Source organism: Chanodichthys erythropterus, chromosome 13 (assembly GCF_024489055.1).
Source record: "Chanodichthys erythropterus isolate Z2021 chromosome 13, ASM2448905v1, whole genome shotgun sequence".
Taxonomy (NCBI): domain Eukaryota; kingdom Metazoa; phylum Chordata; class Actinopteri; order Cypriniformes; family Xenocyprididae; genus Chanodichthys; species Chanodichthys erythropterus.
The window spans coordinates 21,323,647-21,342,265 of record NC_090233.1 but is presented as its reverse complement, the minus strand read 5'-3'; the positions used below and the strand labels follow the sequence as shown (position 1 = coordinate 21,342,265).

Sequence of the window (18,619 nt, the reverse complement as noted above, 5' to 3'; positions counted from 1 at the left end):
ACATATAGTCGTATAGTATGAGAAAGTAATTTAACAAAGGAAAAAATAGCACCCATAAACCTTTAAATCCACTGTCACCACACCATACCATTATTGAATTAAAGTCACAGCAGGCTCCGCTTACTCACATATGTCTGTAACCTCTGTTAATGCTTATTTAGATCTGTGATTTTGGGCTCGCCCGGGTGGCCGATCCAGACCATGACCACACCGGCTTCCTGACGGAGTATGTAGCCACACGTTGGTACCGTGCACCAGAGATTATGCTCAATTCTAAGGTGAGAAATCAGTGTTGATCTTTCAAATTTTGTTGCACAGATCATTCAAACACTGATTAGTTTGATCTGGTTAACAGTGTTATTGTCTCAAGTGTTTGTTTGGTTGCTCTGTGCGTGCGACCGTCAGTCAGCAGTTTGGTGTTGAGCTGTTGCATTCGCAAGAAATTAATTCAGGTTTCTGGAAATGTCTGTGTATTAATGCCATATTTATATTCTCTTTCCTGTATTACTCAATGTTCAAATCTTCAGAAGACATGTAAAAACATGTTTATGCTGAATTTAAACTGTTCTTTTAGTATTGTTTATTTACTATTATAGATTTTATTAATATTTTGAGTTTTAATTTTAATTTGTTTATTTTTTAGTTATTTTGTTTTATGTGTGCTTTTTTGTCACTTTTATTAGTTTTTATATTACCATTTAGGTTTATTTTATGGTTTTGATTGTTTTAATTTTTTCCAGTTAGTAGAGTAATTAATAGTAATTTACAGTTGCTTACCAAAGCAACATTTCTAAGTTTCACTGTCATCTAATGTTTATATTTTATTTTATTTTATTTCATCTTTATTTTAATGTTAATGAAATGTAATGTAAACGATAATATTTTAATGTTAACTATAATCTTTATTTTAGTTAATGATAAAAATCTTAAATTTAAGCAAATGTTTTTTCTCATAAGAATAGACTACTAGGGATGCACAGAAAATGAGTTAATGCACTATGAAACACGAACAATGAACAACTGTATTTTCATTAACTAACATTAACGAAGATTAGTAAATACAGTAACAAATGTATTGTTCATGGTTAGTTCATGTTAGTTAAGACATTAACTAATGTTTAACTAGTGAAACTTATTGTAAAGTGTTACCAAAAACTCTAATATTAAAACAATTATACAAAAAGAAGCTAATTTTAAAATAAATAATTTTTAAAAAGCATCTTTGATTTCGGTTTTCGGCCAAGTGCATCTAGAAGTTTCAGCCCAGAATTATTTCAGTGCATCCCTAATAACTACCATATTGATTTACCATGGTACTTCCAAGACTGCTGTATCATATTACTATGACATATATCCCCAAATAATGCATGTTAAAAACACTTTTGTGTAAATGTTGATAGCAATCTCTTTATATCTATGTCTCTCTATCTCAGGGTTACACTAAGTCCATTGATATATGGTCGGTTGGTTGTATTCTGGCTGAGATGCTTTCGAACAGACCCATCTTCCCTGGAAAACACTATCTGGATCAGCTTAACCACATCTTAGGTAATCAACCCTGTGGACTTTTTATATTTTCAACAGCCAGTCATCATTGTCATGATGTAATTTTCCTGTAAGTATAGTGTGTAGCCACATGATATTTATAGCTGATTGCAACTCAAAAAGCTGTAGATTTCAGGTCACATACTTCCAGAGCTGCATTGAGATGAATATGAACGCTAACGGACTGCAGTATTAAGGGCTTCCTTTGGAAGAAGAAATTTAGAATTATAGAAGTATTATCTTTTTATAAAATTATTACCATTATGTTTTTCTTTTTTAATTTAATAAAAATAAATAATAATAATAGTCATATTGGTGCATAATAATAACATTTTTGGTCAAGTTTTGTAGCCCTACAGACAAGCACAGCAAACCTTAAAAATATTGCATTTTAAATCAAAATTTCTAGCTGAAAAATTGCAATTAGATTTTCCCTCAAATTGTGCAGCCCTAATTATGAACATTGTTTTTCATGTGGATTGTTGAGAAGGTGAGTACTTAAATCACATGGGGCATATGAAAGACAAACATTACATTGTGCAAATTAAATTCTTCTTCTAAAGATACTTTAGAGTTTTTTTCCTCAGTTTTCATAAAGCTGTCCATCTATAATGGAAAACATGCTTACTCGCTCTGAATAATTGATGTACATCGAGCGCTCTTCAAAAGCTCAGCATAGGCCATTCATCTCTGGGCTGAAACATGATGCATTGTGGTCAGTTTTGCATCGTAAGACTGAGATAAGCATCTGATGGTTATCGCCAAAAAGTCTTAATCATCATTTCCCCTTCAATTCGAAGCACATCAGATGTCAGTCGCTTCCCTTCTCTTTATTTTTCCTTTCTCCGCTTTTTGCATGAGTTATAAACTCAGTGTTTCCTGTCAGAGATGCTGTTGATTTTGACCCTGCAACAGGCTGATAACGGTCCATGCTGCTATGTGTGTTTGAGGGTGTTTTCCCATCAAACCCATAGTGATGGCTCCCGAAGAGATGATCTGTGTAGTAACACTTTCTTCCATTAACATGTGCTTCTTTGAACCCGTCTGGCCTGTGCAAGCAGATGTTTCCCTGTTGATAACGCTACTTATTTCCTCATTTAGATTGTGTGTGCACATCATTAGCTTGGCACACTGGGTTATTGTTGTACCAGCTTTCTTTCTCTGAACATTTCTTTTCTTGCATTTGTTTAATTTGGTGTCCACAGCAACCAAAAATGGCATTGTGTAGTTAGGTTATTAAATGTGCTATATTCTACAATTGTGTGTACAATTGTAACAATTGTTTTATAATTTCAAATTAAATAGGCTGTTTTTCCTTTTGTACTTCAAAGATTTCCACATGCAAATGACCTCCTTTATGATGGGCTAATCTCCATGTTGTATAGTCACACTGTCATTAATCACAGCTACTGAATAGTTATGTAAACATGAGTGGTTATATGTTAATGAGCTCATGGTTCTGATGTCAATACTGTTTCAGAATGAACCATTTTTGCAGCTTAGTGTTCATAAATGGTCAGTGAACTCAGTTATGTTACTCAATTAGGTTGAATGATAGGTTGTTCTCATAGTGCACTACTTAAACATTTTTTTTTCTTTTTTAAAGAGATTAATAATTTTATTCAGCAAGAATGCGTTCAAAAATATATTTAAAAAATATATTATAAAAATATATTAAACACAAATATTAGGCAGCACAAATATTTTCAACATTGATAATAGTAAGAAATGTTTATTGAGCAGCAAATCAGCTTATCAGAATAATTTTTTGAAGGATCATGTGACACTGAAGACTGGAATAATGATGCTGAACATTTAGCTTTGTCATCACAGGAATAAATTACATCTTAAAATATATTAAAATAGAAAACCAATTTTTTTAAATGTAATATTTCACTGGAACCAATTGCTTTTGGGCATCTGCCTTGCACCTTCGATTACCATTTTTAAATCAAAATTGAAAACGCATCTCCCTGGCATTTTTAATATTTTAATATTTGTTTCTCTTTTGCTTTTATTCCCTTTCACTCCTTGTTTATATTTTCATAATTTCTATACACATTTCTGCTTCATCCTCTTGATTCCTTATTGCTTTACTCCTTATGTCCTATCCTCCCTCAAGACTCTAATCAGTTTTATTTGTCTTTTCTTTCTCCTGTAGGTATTTTGGGCTCCCCCTCTCAGGAGGACCTCAACTGCATCATCAATATTAAGGCAAGGAATTACCTGCTGTCACTTCCTCTCCGCTGCAAAGTGCCCTGGAACCGCCTGTTTCCTAACGCAGACCCTAAAGGTCAGAGTTCAACTCCACACACCTTGATAAAAGGAAACTAGTCCTCGTATTTTGGAGGCAAAGCCACCTTAAATGCCAGTATACATACTCACAAGTGACTTGCAAGTAATTTTACAACTGATATTTTAATTTCTGGTTATAACAATTAAAAGCTTAGCAGAAGTGTACTTAGTAACATCTATTACAAATAAGTAGCATCCACTAGGATTGCTTTTAATGAACTGGTGTGATATTTGGGTTTGAGTACTATGTATATATTTGGCTCTGTTTTCTTGTAGCGTTGGACCTGTTGGATAAGATGTTGACCTTCAACCCTCATAAGAGGATTGAGGTGGAGGAGGCACTTGCTCACCCATACCTGGAACAGTACTATGACCCCACAGATGAGGTCAGTTCGCTACTACTTTTCTTTCTTAATTCCAGCAGGACAACTTTTGATAATGGCATCTTTTAGGGCTGACTGATATATCGCATGAGATATATCGCACATTTCGTCAGTAAAGCCGGTTCCCTGATTACCGCTAAATCGCCATCACCTGCTTTCAAATGGAGCGGCATTTAATAGACAGAGCCGTAGATCACTGATAAGCCACGCAATATCGCGTTCATTATCGAAGGCGATTCATCTGCGATATGAACGTGATATTGCGTGGCTTGTCAGTCTATTAAATTGTCTATTAAATGCCGCTTCATTTGAAAGCAGGTGATGGAGATTTCGCGGTAATCAGGGGACCGGCTTTACTGACGAAATGCGCGTGACAATCTCATGCGATATATCGGTCAGCCCCAGCATCTTTCTAAAAAGTATGTGAGGAAAAAAAGAGCAACAAAACAAACATTGCAACAACAACTATTATAATTATTAGTACTTTTTCTCAGCATAAAAATAATACTGAAGCCTTTTACAGACATTTTTTTCTAGTCACAAGATGATGCCGATTTGCTTTCCTAACATGCTTTCGTTTGAAACGAGAGAGTAAAATATGATACGGTAAAATATAGAGTTTAGTGGTCATTATACAAAAGCATTTAATCACTCAATGCTACGATTTGACCAATCAGAATCAAGCACTCTGCTGCAATTTCAATTTATAGTCAATTAGTCATCATAATGAAATAAACCCCTTATTTTGTACAGTGACCAGGAGGGGACATGTTCGGTTCACTTAGTTTTGTCGTGGTTACAACATATTAACTCGGTCATATTAACAATTCTCATGTTGTGGCCACGCGATGTGAAGTTGTGGCCTCAAGATCATATGTTGAGGGAACAACGTCTATTTCTCGCGGCCACAAGTTTAATGTGTAAACAAACCTGCTTGATCATAGCTACCTGGGATTATCAGAAATAGATAATCCTTTACTCCTTTACTCTTATCTATAGGCCTACTTACAAAACATATAAGTAACATAATATAACAGTATATAGGCTAGAATAAAAAAAAATTAACCAATAATAAGTAATATAGTAATGCATATTAAAGATTAAACGATCAGTTAATGGATTTAAAAGACTGTGAGATGGGATGGACAAAAATGTTTTCTTGTAGGTCTATATTATTTTATGTTCTTATATTTTTAACATTTATTAATAACAAGCTCTCATTCGAATATAGGCAATATCGTGTAATGCACTGATCAGGCATAACATTATGATCACTGACAGGTGAAGTGAATAACACTGATTATCTTTTCATCACGGCACCTGTTATTGGGTGAGATAATATTAGGCATCAAATGAATATTTTGTCCTCAGAGTATGTGTGATAGAAGCAGGAAAAATGGTCAAGCATAAGGATTTGAGCGAGTTTGACAAAGGCCAAATTATGATGGCTAGATGTCTGGGTCAGAGCATCTCCAAAACTGCAGCTCTAGTGGGGTGTTCCTGGTCTGCAGTGGTCAGGATCTATCAAAAGTGCTCCAAGGAAGGAACAGTGGTGAACCAGCGACAGGGTCATGGGTGGCTAAGGCTCATTGATGCACGTGGGGAGCGAAGGCTGGCCCGTGTGGTCTGATCCAACAGAAGAGATACTGTAGCTCAAATTGCTCAAGAATTTAATGCTGGTTCTGATAGAAAGGTGTCAGAATACACAGTGCACCACAGTTTGTTGTGTATGGGGTTGCATAGCTGAAGACCAGTCCGGGTTCCCATGCTGACCCGTCCACCGCCGAAAGTGTCAACAGTGTGCACGTGAGCATCAGAACTGGACCACAGAGCAATGGAAGAAGGTAGTATGGTCTGATGAATCATGTTTCCTTTTACATCACGTGGATGGCTGGGTGCATGTCAGCGAGTTTACCTGGGGAACACATGGCACCAGGATGCACTATGGGAAGAAGGCAAGCCGGTGGAGGAAGTGTGATGCTTTGGGCAATGTTCTGCTGGGAAACCTTGGGTCCTGCCATCCATGTGGATGTTACTTTGACACGTACCACCTACCTAAGCATTGTTGCAGACCATGTACACCCTTTCATGGAAACGGTATTCCCTGGTGGCTGTGGCCTCTTTCAGCAGGATAATATGCCCTGATGCAAAGCAAAAATGGTTCAGGAATGGTTTGAGGAGCACAACAATGAGTTTGAGGTGTTGACTTGGCCTCCAAATTCCCCAGATCTCAATCCAATCGAGCATCTGTGGGATGTGCTGAACAAACAAGTCCAATCCATGAAGACCCCACCTCGCAACTTACAGGACTTAAAGGATCTGCTGTCAGGGCTGTTTTGGCAGCAAAAGGGGGACTAACACAATATTAGGAAGGTGCTCCTAATGTTATGCCTGATCAGTGTCTAATATAATAGTAAGCCTATAATATAGGTTAATATAATAATTTTCTTCATTCTGCACTTTTTTGTCATCTTTAATTCAAAATAAAATATTAATTTATTAATATCCATTTCAGATAATCCCAGGTTGCTATGGTCACTCACAGGTTTGTTTACCCATTAAACTCGTGGCCACGAGAAAAATGTTGTTCCCTCAACATATGATCTCGTCTTCACATTGTGTAGCCACAACATAAGAATGTGGTTACCTCAACGAAATTGTCTTGTGGCCACGAGTTAGTATGACGTTCTCACAAATTAATAAATTGTGGCCACAACAAAACTGAACATGTGAACATGTCCCCTTCTGGTCACTGTTATACATAATTTTGTGATTCTGGGTGACTGACTTTAAAAAAAAAAAAGTAAAGGATAAATGTAAAAACTTGTATTCTGCTGTCCTCTGCTTTCAAGAACACCAGCTTCATCATGTTCTCTGCTCTTGCATATCTTAGAGTTTATGGTGATCAAAGGTTGAGCATTTCAGACATGAGCACTATGAAGTGCACTTTATTAGCCACATGCCCACAATAACCTTTGACTATCTGTAGAGTGTCTGTTAAGATGTGATGATGGTTTTAGCATGTGAATGCAAGATTACTGATGCTATCATGTCATGTGTGATCAGCACATTTTCTGAATTTTTTTGTAAGCCTTTTTTCGCAACAGCAGTTTTGTTGATGCTTGTTGTGTCTTTAACATACATGGAGTTTAGCACCCGCCCTATTGCACATGGCTACACTGAACACTGCACTTGATGAATATCATTTGCAATTTGTATGTAGGACTTCATCTACCAACACTGAAAAACAGCTTTAGTGATTAATATTGTTGTGTAGGTATAAGGAAAGTAATTGTGTTTAAAGCATTTTATCCCATGGTCCCATGCTTTATTTATTCTTCGCAGCCTGTTGCTGAGGCTCCGTTTAAGTTCGAAATGGAGCTGGATGACTTGCCCAAAGAGACTTTGAAAGAGCTGATCTTTGAAGAAACTGCACGCTTTCAAACAGCCTTCAGACCATAGCCTATCTCTCAGGTAAACTGCAGACTGAAGCCAAATGCATGGGTTAAATGGACGAAAGAATCAATCACATGGTCAAAGAAAAAATAATGACAGTGTATTTTCCATATCTGGAAAATAACCATGAACAAGTGCAAAGGATCTAGTCATTTTGAACTTTTTTAGAGGAATTTTCATTCTGTACATTATTTCTCCAATAAAATAGAAAAAAGAAGAGTACAGATAAGCTTAACAGAAATCAAATCAGTTCCTCCGAATTTTCCTTATGCAAACAAAAATTAACCAAGTTCTTTCTGCAGTTATTAACTATATATACATTTGTACATGCATACATACACACATGTGAAATAATCATTCCTATACATGCACATGCTATATAAGTATATACTGTACATACAAACAAATGCTTATATTCCAATTTACAGAACCTTATTAAAGCAAAACAACTTTCCACCCGTCCGCCAGCCAACTCTCATTCTGTACATTTCTAAACCCTTAAAATGATTCATAGTACACATCTGAAATTTTTTAGTTTTTGTTCAACACTTGCAAATTCATTTCAATACTACGCCTGTATCACACCAATAGGACTAAATATCTTTGCACTGCGTATACACTACTGTTCTAATGTTTGGGGTCTGACTGATGTTTAAAAATAAAAATAGTTATATTGTAAAATTTAAATCAACTGTTCTCTAATTTTTTTATATTTTAAAATATAATTTATTCCTGTGATCAAAGCAGAATTTTCAGCATCATTGCTCCAGTCTTCAGTGTCACATGATCTTTCAGAAATCATTTTAGTATGTGACCCTGGACCACAAAACCAGTCATAAATCGCATATTTCATGAAGATATTTTGTACATTTCCTACTGTAAATATATCAAATTTAGTTTTGTGAGTGGATATGCTTTTCTAAGGACTTTTTTTGCACCCTCCGATTCCAGATTTTCAAAAGGTTGTATCTCGACCAAATATTGTCCTATCCTAACAAACCATGCAACAATGGAAAACTTATTCAGCTTTCATGATGTATAAATCTCAATTTTAAAAAATTGACCCTTATGACTAGTCTTGTGGTCTTGGGTCACACATGCTGATTTGCTGCTCAAGAAACATTTCTTATTATCACATCTGAAAACAGTTGTGCTACTTAATATTTTTGTGGAAACCATAAAACAGGATTCTTTCATGAATAGAAAGTTCTAGAAATGTATTTGAAATAGAACTATTTTGTAACAATGTAAAAGTTTGTCACTTTTGATCAATTAAATACATTCTTGCTGAATAAAACAAAAATTCTGACCCTAAACTTTTGAACACATTTTGTTAATATGAATAAAATAAAGAATCTGTGAGCGTAAAGACATGCAGTGTTTCCGGATGATTCTCTGGAGGGAGCAGCTGTCCCTTTTACACTTCCTGGATTACAAAACAGTGCCACCAACATGAATATTATTAGAAAGCTGAAACTACTTCTGAGTCTTGACATGGTTATTCAGATTGTTTGCATATTACCCCAAACCTTTGAATACTAGTGTACCTGCTAATGTGTTTCATTTACTCTGCAAAGCCTCATTTTTACTCTCATTTGGCACTTTGCAAGTTTTGGACCCAGATGGAATTTGATTTGTATTGTTTCGACCATAACTAAACCTATTTTTTTTCTGTCTGTAGGTATTGGTCTGGATTCAATCATGCTGATGCTTCTGTCTCCACACCACTGTGCGCTGTGGTCCTCTTTTGGTCTTCATCGACCATCATCATCATCATCATTTTCCTGAACCCTAAAACTACAGACAGCCCTCTAAGTTCATCTGACCCCTTCGGACTCCTGCGCCCTCCTGCTCTCCACCTCCTTTACTCTTTCAATCTCATTACAATTGAAGAAAAGTGTAGAGCTTCTCTCACACTCTTCCTCTGCATCACATCCTTCTCTCTTCTTGCTTATCTGTGTGAAAGTGTGCCTGCGTGTTTGTGGACCCATCTCGATTCCGATTAACCCTTTTTCTCTTGGTCCTCTGATACACTTAAGTAAAAAGAAACGTCTATGATTGTGTTAGTGTTGTGCTTCTTTTTAGCCTCCTGTTAATATTTCCAACAAGCTGCTTTTCTAAGGTGTCTGTAAGCCATTTTGAAGTCCCACAGAGGTCAAACAGGGAGAGAACCAGGGCTCAGATCTCCTCTATTCTTATATATATGCAGTGGACACACATTTACCCACATTGTGCATCGCCAATCTCCTCAAAGTGCACAGAGCTCTAAATTTGCCACGGTGCCATTTTGAGGCTTTAATATATTTTCTTAAATGCAAATATGTATTTACTTATGACCCCTTAAAATTGATTAAATATTTCATTCATTTTTTTTTTTTTTATATTTTAACTTTTCCAATCCCCCTTGATGTGCCTTTAGGCAATCTTATCTTATATATATACACACACACATACATGTATTTATTTAAAAAATATTTGCATGTATACATGTATATTTATTTACTTATATTTATATATCATTTATATTATATATAAATATTTCATATATAAATATATTTGTTAAATATATACATGAATGTGTGTGTATTTATATATACATAATAAGTATACACAGTACACGCATGTAAACAAACTTAATTTGCATGCGATTAATCACGATTAATAGTCACGATAAACCCTAGAAAAGAGACTAATCTGTTAAATTTGCTTAAGCACCAAAGAAAAGGCCGCTTTGAAGATGTTACGACACCACTTGTGTCCAAAAGTTGACCTAAGCACTCACATTACCTGCAAAAAAGACAAGTTCTATGCAGGTGAATGTATTTCCCAAAATCCAGGTGTTTTTGAATCTAAAGATGTGTGTAGGTCCATTTAGGAACTGGACTTTATCGCTTAGCTAGGTTTAGAGGAACTTCTGTCACGGGACAAAGAACAATCTTGAGTTTTTTAATCGTAACTGGTAAACTAATCAATGTTTGTTATAAACGTACAGTGCCTGCTCATCTGTATTCATTCATTATTATTTTTTTGCATATTTCTTTCTCTTTTTGCTTTCCCTGTCCACCCCCAGCCGCCTTGTATCAATAAGACTGTGCCCTTGCATGACTGTTAAAAAGCTTTCTATACAAAGAAAATGGAAGTGCCACACTGCTGGGGATTCCACTATTGGACTCTCAGGATTTTGTTACAACCTTTTGTGGTCTCATATTTCCTATATAGAGTATTATGAGTTCAAAAAGAAAAAAGAAAAAAAAAACCCTCTTTATTTTGCTTGTACATTTTGGTTGCACTTCTTTCAAAATCCAGGTTCGTTTCAGTGTTTGAAGAAAAAAAAAATGACAATAATCAAGATTAGCTTTTTAGATGAACTAAATCAGCCAGGTTTATTTCCACTTGGAAATTAGAAGTCTCTAGCCATGCAAATGAACCTTTTATTAGTCCATTTCAATCATAAGATATTTTCTGCTGGTGAATGAATAATGTTGTGCGTCGAGACCCAGGAGAAATGAAAGAGAAAGTCTACCTGGAACTGTACGTGCTATAATAATGCATACCTTTGTGCAATTAGTGAGCGAGATAGCACTTGAACGTTTGTGGAAATGGAGCTCAGTCGACGTATAAGATATTAAGTTATTGATACTGATGTGTGCATGGCTTCTGCGAAGTGTTTCTTTCTCACACTTGCTTCCTCTTTGGTTTACTAACTCCACGTTACTTTCGCCTGTTTAAGTATCTGGCAAGGCGCCACCTAGTGGTGGTATCAGATGTTGGTTGATCAAGGAGAGAATGGACTATTATCTTAAATACATACATAAAAAATACAAAAAAAAAAAAAGCAAAACTCTGTAAGATAGCTTCTGCCGAATCAGTGTGCAGCCTGTCTGTTTCTGTGTGCCTTTATGCATCACGAATACATTTATCGTGCAGCTTTGTTTTGTTGGGGATCAGTTGTGACTTTTTTGCGGTATACTCTTGAAATTATAAATATATATAAATTTATATATATATTTAAAAAAACAGTGAAAACCAAAAAAAATTCTCAATTCTCTTTATGTAATTTTAAGTCCTATTTGTCACAGCTTTTGTGATTTTTGTGATTCGTTTGAGGAAGTATAAAGAAAAATAAATGAAGAGTTTATTTGCAAAAACAGATAACTCCATTTTTATGAATTCTCACAAATCATGTTTTTTTTATTGTGCATTTCAAGTAATAACAATCAAACTGCAGTTGGGCTGTTTTGATTAAGAAATGATAACTCTAAAAAATACAGGTAAATTAAAAAAATAAAATTCATTGAAAGTATGTTTTATATATATATTAAAAGTTTGTTTTTTAGCAAAAGCAGATAACTCCAACAGTCGTTTTTTTGGCAAAAGCAGATAACTCCACATTTCATGTTTCATAGTTAAACAAAACCCAAGTAATTGCATTTAAAACACTCTCAAACACACATGTGCACACAAACGCACACACACACCCACCCACCCACGCGCGCGCGCGCACGCGCACACACACACAAACAAACAGATCGGCACACACACACACACACACACGCTCTCTCTCTCTCTCAAACACACACACACACACACAGATCGGCACACAAGTACACACACACGCACTCATCCACACACGCACGTGCGCGCGCGCACACACACACACAAGCAAAAGGACAACCAATTTTTCAGCATGTAAGTCGTGTATGGTGTACAAGGACTTACAGGAGTCGAAATCATAAATCCTCGATCACTTTTAGTGAGCTTTGATAAAACTTTCCTCAGCTAACGCGTCTTTTTGAAGTGACTAGAAGCCTTGTCACCTGACCTGAATACTGCGCGCTGATTCGCTAAAACGGACTTTTCGGTTTCTGTCTGTACACAAACAAGGGCGCTTGTCGGCTTCTGCTGTAAAACGTGAACTTGCGATGCCTGAAAGTGGGCAAAACCGGCTCTTCTGACAAAATGGATTTAGGGTACAGAACGTGCTATATATGGAGAATAATGCACAGCACTTAGTTCATTTTTTTTAAAAATGGCGTTTATCGGTTTTTGCAAATGAACTCTTCAAATGCGCCTTTTATTTCTGCCCTACCTGGTTTGATCCTGTTGCATTTTGCCTTCAGTTCTTGAGAGTTTTGTGCAGAACTGTTTTTACTGTAAAAATGAATGTCTAGTGATTTATTATTAATCTTGTAAAAAATGTCTCTGTGTATTAATCTCCTTTTTGTTAGCAATGGCCAACTTTTGTTGTGAATTTCACTTACAAGCTTCGAAACCCCCAGGCTTTGGACCCTTGGATGCAATTCAGAGGGTGTCGGTAAAGTCACTGGGGAAACTTGTGATTACAAACATTTAAAAAAAATAGATTAAAATCTTTTGAATCTATTGAAAAAAGTGGCATTATGTCTCAAAGGCTTGTTTTTACTGCTCAAAAAGACGGCCAACGTTCGTTACCGATATTGATCTCTGCATCTGCCAAGTCATGTAACCTAGAAACAGCAGAATAAAACAAATTGTATTATATTTCTGCCTCATGTTTCCTCCTTGATATTAGTGCTTCATGTGTTGGACTGTATAGTCCTTTGGCTGTGATGGATAGACTTGTTTTCAATGGCATCTGCTGTAAAAAGCTGTATAAAGCTCCTAGATCACTTATAATTTTCCACAGCTCATGTTGTCTGGATTTTTTTGTCTACTGAAATTTCTTGGAAATATATTTTTGCAGTGTTTCGGCAGCAGAACAATCCAAAAAACCAATTAAATAACAGTAACCCACTGAAAAGATGTATGTCTATCTCTCACAGCCTCGCTAAAAATACTGCTGCTGTGAATAAGGTCTACAGACTAATCTTGAATGTGTTGAACATATCAGCCAGGAAAAAAAGATACTGTTCATTGAAAATGTCTTGTGGGGCACACTATATGGGGTAAATTGTCACAATGGGAACCTGTAAACAGCCTTGATGTTAAAATAATCTAATATTCTGTAGAAACAGATAAACAAAAATGCTATCAGTTTCAAAAATAGCAAGCAAAGCAAATCCTTTTATCATCTAGTTTTTATAAGCTGTATATAAAGGCTATACATGAAAATAAATATTTTATGAAGGGGGTCTTTGTTTTTGAGGAGTTTTGTTTGTTGCATTAAGGCATATTTACACAGACAAGTTAATGCTGCTCTGTGCCTGCTCAAAATTCTGTGTAAAGACACAATGCAGCATAAAAGCCCAGACTAAATTATGCCTGCTCTGACCCACCTTCAGAAGCGCTTCTGTGCCACCTTTGCAGTGTAAATTTGGGACTAATCCATATGCTAAATTATGCTAAATTTACACTGCAAAAGGTGGCACAGGCTATTTTACGAAGACTATTTGATGCTGCTCAGAGGTGGCATAAATGCATTTACACTGCAATTTCGACTGTATACTTTGACACTATAAGGGCTGAGGTGGGTCAGAGCAGGAATATTTTGGTCTGGCTTTTATGCAGTATTATATCTTTACACAGAAGTTTGAGCCAGCACAGAGGCCTTAAAGGGTTAGTTCACCCAAAAATGAAAATTGTCATTAAAGGTGCTACAGAGGATGTGTTGTTTTATACATTTTTGCAATATTACTTGAAACTGTCTTTACTAACTGATAAAAGACTATTTATTAGGTGCACTGAAAGTAATAATATTAATATACATCATCTGTGCACGAAGTAGGGCCTTAAAAACATCAGCCAATCGTTTACGCGATCATCGCATAATGACTCACCCTCATGTCGTTCCAAACCCGTAAGACCTCCGTTCATCTTCGGAACACAGTTTAAGATATTTAAGAGCTTTCTGTCCCTCCATTGAAAATGTATGTACCGTAGACTGTCCATGTCCAGAAAGGTAATAAAAACATCATCAAAGTAGTCCATGTGACATCAGAGGATCAGTTAGAAGTTTTTGAAGCATCGAAAATACATTTTGGTCCAAAAATAACAAAAACTACGATTTCATTCAGCATTGTATTCTCTTCCGGGTCTGTTGTCAATCCGCGTTCACGACTCCGCTTCTTCTTCTTTCCTGTTTTACGGCGGTTGGCATCCAGCTTTTTGGTGCATTACCGCCCCCTTCTGCTCCGGATTGTGGTTCACAACTCCGCATTGACGCTGCTGATGTAAGACGCTGCTGACGTGTTATCCGGTGTGCCCGAGCTTCGTTTACAGTCTGAGGGAGACGCACGCTACATTCAAGCTATTCTACATTGTTTGTATTTTGGTATTGCACACTTATGCACCATTTTAGCATAAAAATATAGCATGTCGCGGATATCCTAATCGCCAAAAACAACCACGGCGACAGATGAAAGGATTCAGTGGAATCAATTCAATGGATAGAATTCCGGAAGAGAAGACAATGCTGAATAAAGTCGTAGTTTTTGTTATTTTTGGACCAAAATGTATTTTTGATGCTTCAAAAACTTCTAACTGACCCACTGATGTCACATGGACTACTTTGATGATGTTTTTATTACCTTTCTGGACATGGACCGTATACCGTACAGACACTTTCAATGGAGGGACAGAAAGCTCTCAGACTAAATCTAAAATATCTTAAACTGTGTTCTGAAGATGAACGGAGGTCTTACGGGTTTGGAACGACATGAGGGTGAGTCATTAATGACATCATTTTAATTTCTGGGTGAACTAACCCTTTAAGTTTACGCTGCAAAGGTGGCACAGAAGCATTTCTGAAGTGGCATTTAATTGTCTTTACACAGACAATTTAATGTTGCTCAGAGGTGGCATAAGTGCATTTACACAACAATTTTAACTGCATATTGTTATAGGGGCTGAGGTGGGTCAGAGCAGACATAATTTAGTCTGGCTTTTATGCTGCATTGCGTCTTTACACAGAATTTAGAGCAGCATTAACTTGTCTGTGTAAAATGCCTTAGATCAATATAAATTTCCACTGCAAAGCTGGCACAGAAGCATTTCTGAGCTAGCATTTATGTCTTTACACTGAATTTTTAATGCTGCTCAGAGGTGGCATAAATGCATTTACACAGCAATTTCAACTATACTTTGACACTATAAGAGCTGAGGTGGGTCACAGCAGGCATAATTTGGTCTGGCTTTTGTGTAGCATTATATCTTTACACAGAATTTTGAGCAGGCACAGAGCAGCCCTAAATTTGTTGTGTAAAGAAGCCTTAGTTAGTTGCCCTTAATCAGTTCTTTAAGTAGTGTTGTGTATCTTTACATAGACAAGTTAAGGCTGCTCTCTGCCTGCTCAAAATTCAGTGTAAAGATGCAATGCCATATAAAAGCCATACTAAATTATGCCTGCTCTGACCCACACCAGCCCATAGTATCAAATCATACAGTTGTAATTGCTGTATAAATGCATTGATGCCATCTCTGAGCACCATCAAACAGTCCGTGTAAAGACACTTAAATGCCGCAGAAGTGCTTCTATGCCAGCTTGGCAGTGTAAATGTAGTAATAGTGCTACATTTAAAATAATAATAATTATTTTTAGTTCTAGTATTTCGTGTGTTGGATTTAACTAAGCAGACAAGCTTATGACAAACAAGTTTATCTGATCAGCTGCTGGAGTTAAAATGTGGCAGCATTGTTCAGTTGTAGGGGAGTGACGAAATGCTCTGATTCCATTGTGTTGTCTTGGTTGGCACGGTAACAGATGTGCTCCTCTTTGCGCTCTTGATTGAGTGAATAAGAAAAGGTAAAGTGCAGTGATGTAATACGATAAGCATGAGCCTGATTGGGCTCCTGTGAGAGCCTGCCATCCCTGACAACCAGTGGCAGCGTCTGCTGCGTGAACTATTTAGACAATCAATAAAAAATAAACTAGGCTCCTCGTTAACCCTCAGAGTTAGAAGAGAAATATGCTGTGGCTGTTCTTGATGACAAGCATACAGGATAAATGCTTTCCTGAGAGATGCATTATTACATAGCCTAATAATTCATCATAAATGCTTAGATCCTCGTCCAACACTAATGCATGATGGCAGTGTCTTTATTTGAAACTCCAACTGTCAGGAGGCAATTGCAAATAAGGGAGACTGGGGCTAGCGGTTACATTTTACTATGTTTTGAGGGTTCATTTCTGTTTAGACAAATCTTAAAGTCTTAGAGGTTGAACATTTCAGCTAGGAAAAAGATACTGTTCATTGAAAATATCTCCTGTAAAACAGCAGGGCATGTTGTCACAATTCATTGAAAATGTCTTCTGTAATAACATGTTGTCACATGATGGGGTAAGTTGTCGCAATATTCGCAATAAATAATAAATTTATTTTGGCTTTAGTACTACAAATAAGCGCAAATAATTATATATAACAGCATCTTTATATTATTTTCCACACATTGTAAGCAGGAGGTATATATATATATATATATATATATATATATATATATATATATATATATATATATATATATATATATATACACATGAAAATCTATAGCTTCCTAGGTTTCTTTGTTTTGTTTTTTTGCATTAATTAGCCTAAAAATTACTATTAAATAGGTCACTGCTTGAAAAGAAATGTCTTGCCCTTAATCATTCTTCAAGTAATGCTGTAAGCTAAAAGAGTGCTATATAATAATAATTATTACTATTATCATAATTATTATTATTTATAGTATGTATAACTAATACGTTGCAGTTTAGCAAAGGCACTGGACAATGGTTGTATTATATCTGTAATCATAATGAACATGCCTGTAGCGTTTAGAGCAATGGCAGTATTGGTACAGTAGATGGCGACAGAGCTTAACTATATTTATGATGAAGAACATTTTTTCATTCTCCTTAAAATTATACCTAATGACCGCAGATGCTAAATAACAACTGCGGAGAATGAGTTAGAGGCTATCGTTTATCATATATTATTATTATTATTCGAGGCAGTTCTCCAGACCTCTACTTGTATTTCGCCAAACAGGCTTATTTAATAATAATAATTATTATTATTATTATTATCATCACTAGAGCTATATCATAATTATCATTACAACAAATATTTCAATTACAGCTGATGACCTTATAGCTGTTGTCTAATTTAAAGCATCAACATCCGGGCCTTCGCGTTGTTTACCCGAACCACGTGTTATATCTATAAGGACTGGAGCGCGCTGCCGTGCGAATTGGCACGTGTCTCTGCAGTGAACGCGCAATATCGAAAACAAGATGCTGTGAGCGCGGGCTCTGTGTTTGTCTAGAGTGCGGAGCCTGCGGTGATTGGCTCTGTGACGGCAGCTGATTGGTTTGACACAAATAATTCTCACCCTGATTGGTTTCCATGTCTGCGGAAGAGAATGTCGTCATTATAAACATATATATATATATATATTCACAAAAATCTTCGAGGGAAACGTTTCAAAAGCAAACGCACGGTATCAAAATTGCGAGGCGTCTTTTAAAGTTCAAAATACATTCTACCCAGCGAGTTAGAAATAATTAAAGAACGAAATGGGGAAATTTAATGAGAACATACAGTTGTGACTAAACAAATAATTTTGGTAAAGATGTGAAATTAATATTAGTGATCTTAACAAAGTACTTATATAATTTAACCCTTTTTAACCCTATAGCGTTTTTCTCTCTTTTATTTATAGTGTAATATTTGAATTTAAGTGAACCACAAAATGCTATAAACTGATTATTTTTGAATTCATTTGATCATTTTCAAACGTTTTGGATAATTATCTACACTACAGCGTGAGAAAAAAATATATATTTGCTGCATTCTTTAAAATTGCAACTGTAAATGTACAAATTTCTCATGCAGCTTTCCCAAACTATGATTAATTAAGGCTATTTTAATATATATATATATATATATATATATATATATATATATATATATATATATATATATATATATATATATATATATATATATATAATATTTATGTTGTGGGCACGTTTTATAAAAGGG

At 35.8% G+C, this 18,619-nt stretch overlaps 1 protein-coding gene across 3 annotated transcripts in view; it reads left to right on the top strand.

Moving 5' to 3' along the window:
- mapk1 (mitogen-activated protein kinase 1) overlaps positions 1-12,206 on the top strand; it is a 39,210-nt gene extending 27,004 nt beyond the window's left edge. For 2 of the 3 annotated variants that reach the window (XM_067405580.1, XM_067405579.1), the window contains exons 4-9: positions 162-278; positions 1,434-1,548; positions 3,707-3,838; positions 4,117-4,226; positions 7,569-7,697; positions 9,361-12,206. In XM_067405580.1, coding sequence (XP_067261681.1) covers positions 162-278; positions 1,434-1,548; positions 3,707-3,838; positions 4,117-4,226; positions 7,569-7,685 — 591 coding nt within the window. In that variant the 3' untranslated portion in view covers positions 7,686-7,697; positions 9,361-12,206. The remainder of the gene's footprint in view (positions 1-161; positions 279-1,433; positions 1,549-3,706; positions 3,839-4,116; positions 4,227-7,568; positions 7,698-9,360) is intronic. The other variant, XM_067405581.1, reaches the window with a different exon arrangement.
- The last annotated feature ends 6,413 nt before the right edge of the window (positions 12,207-18,619 follow it).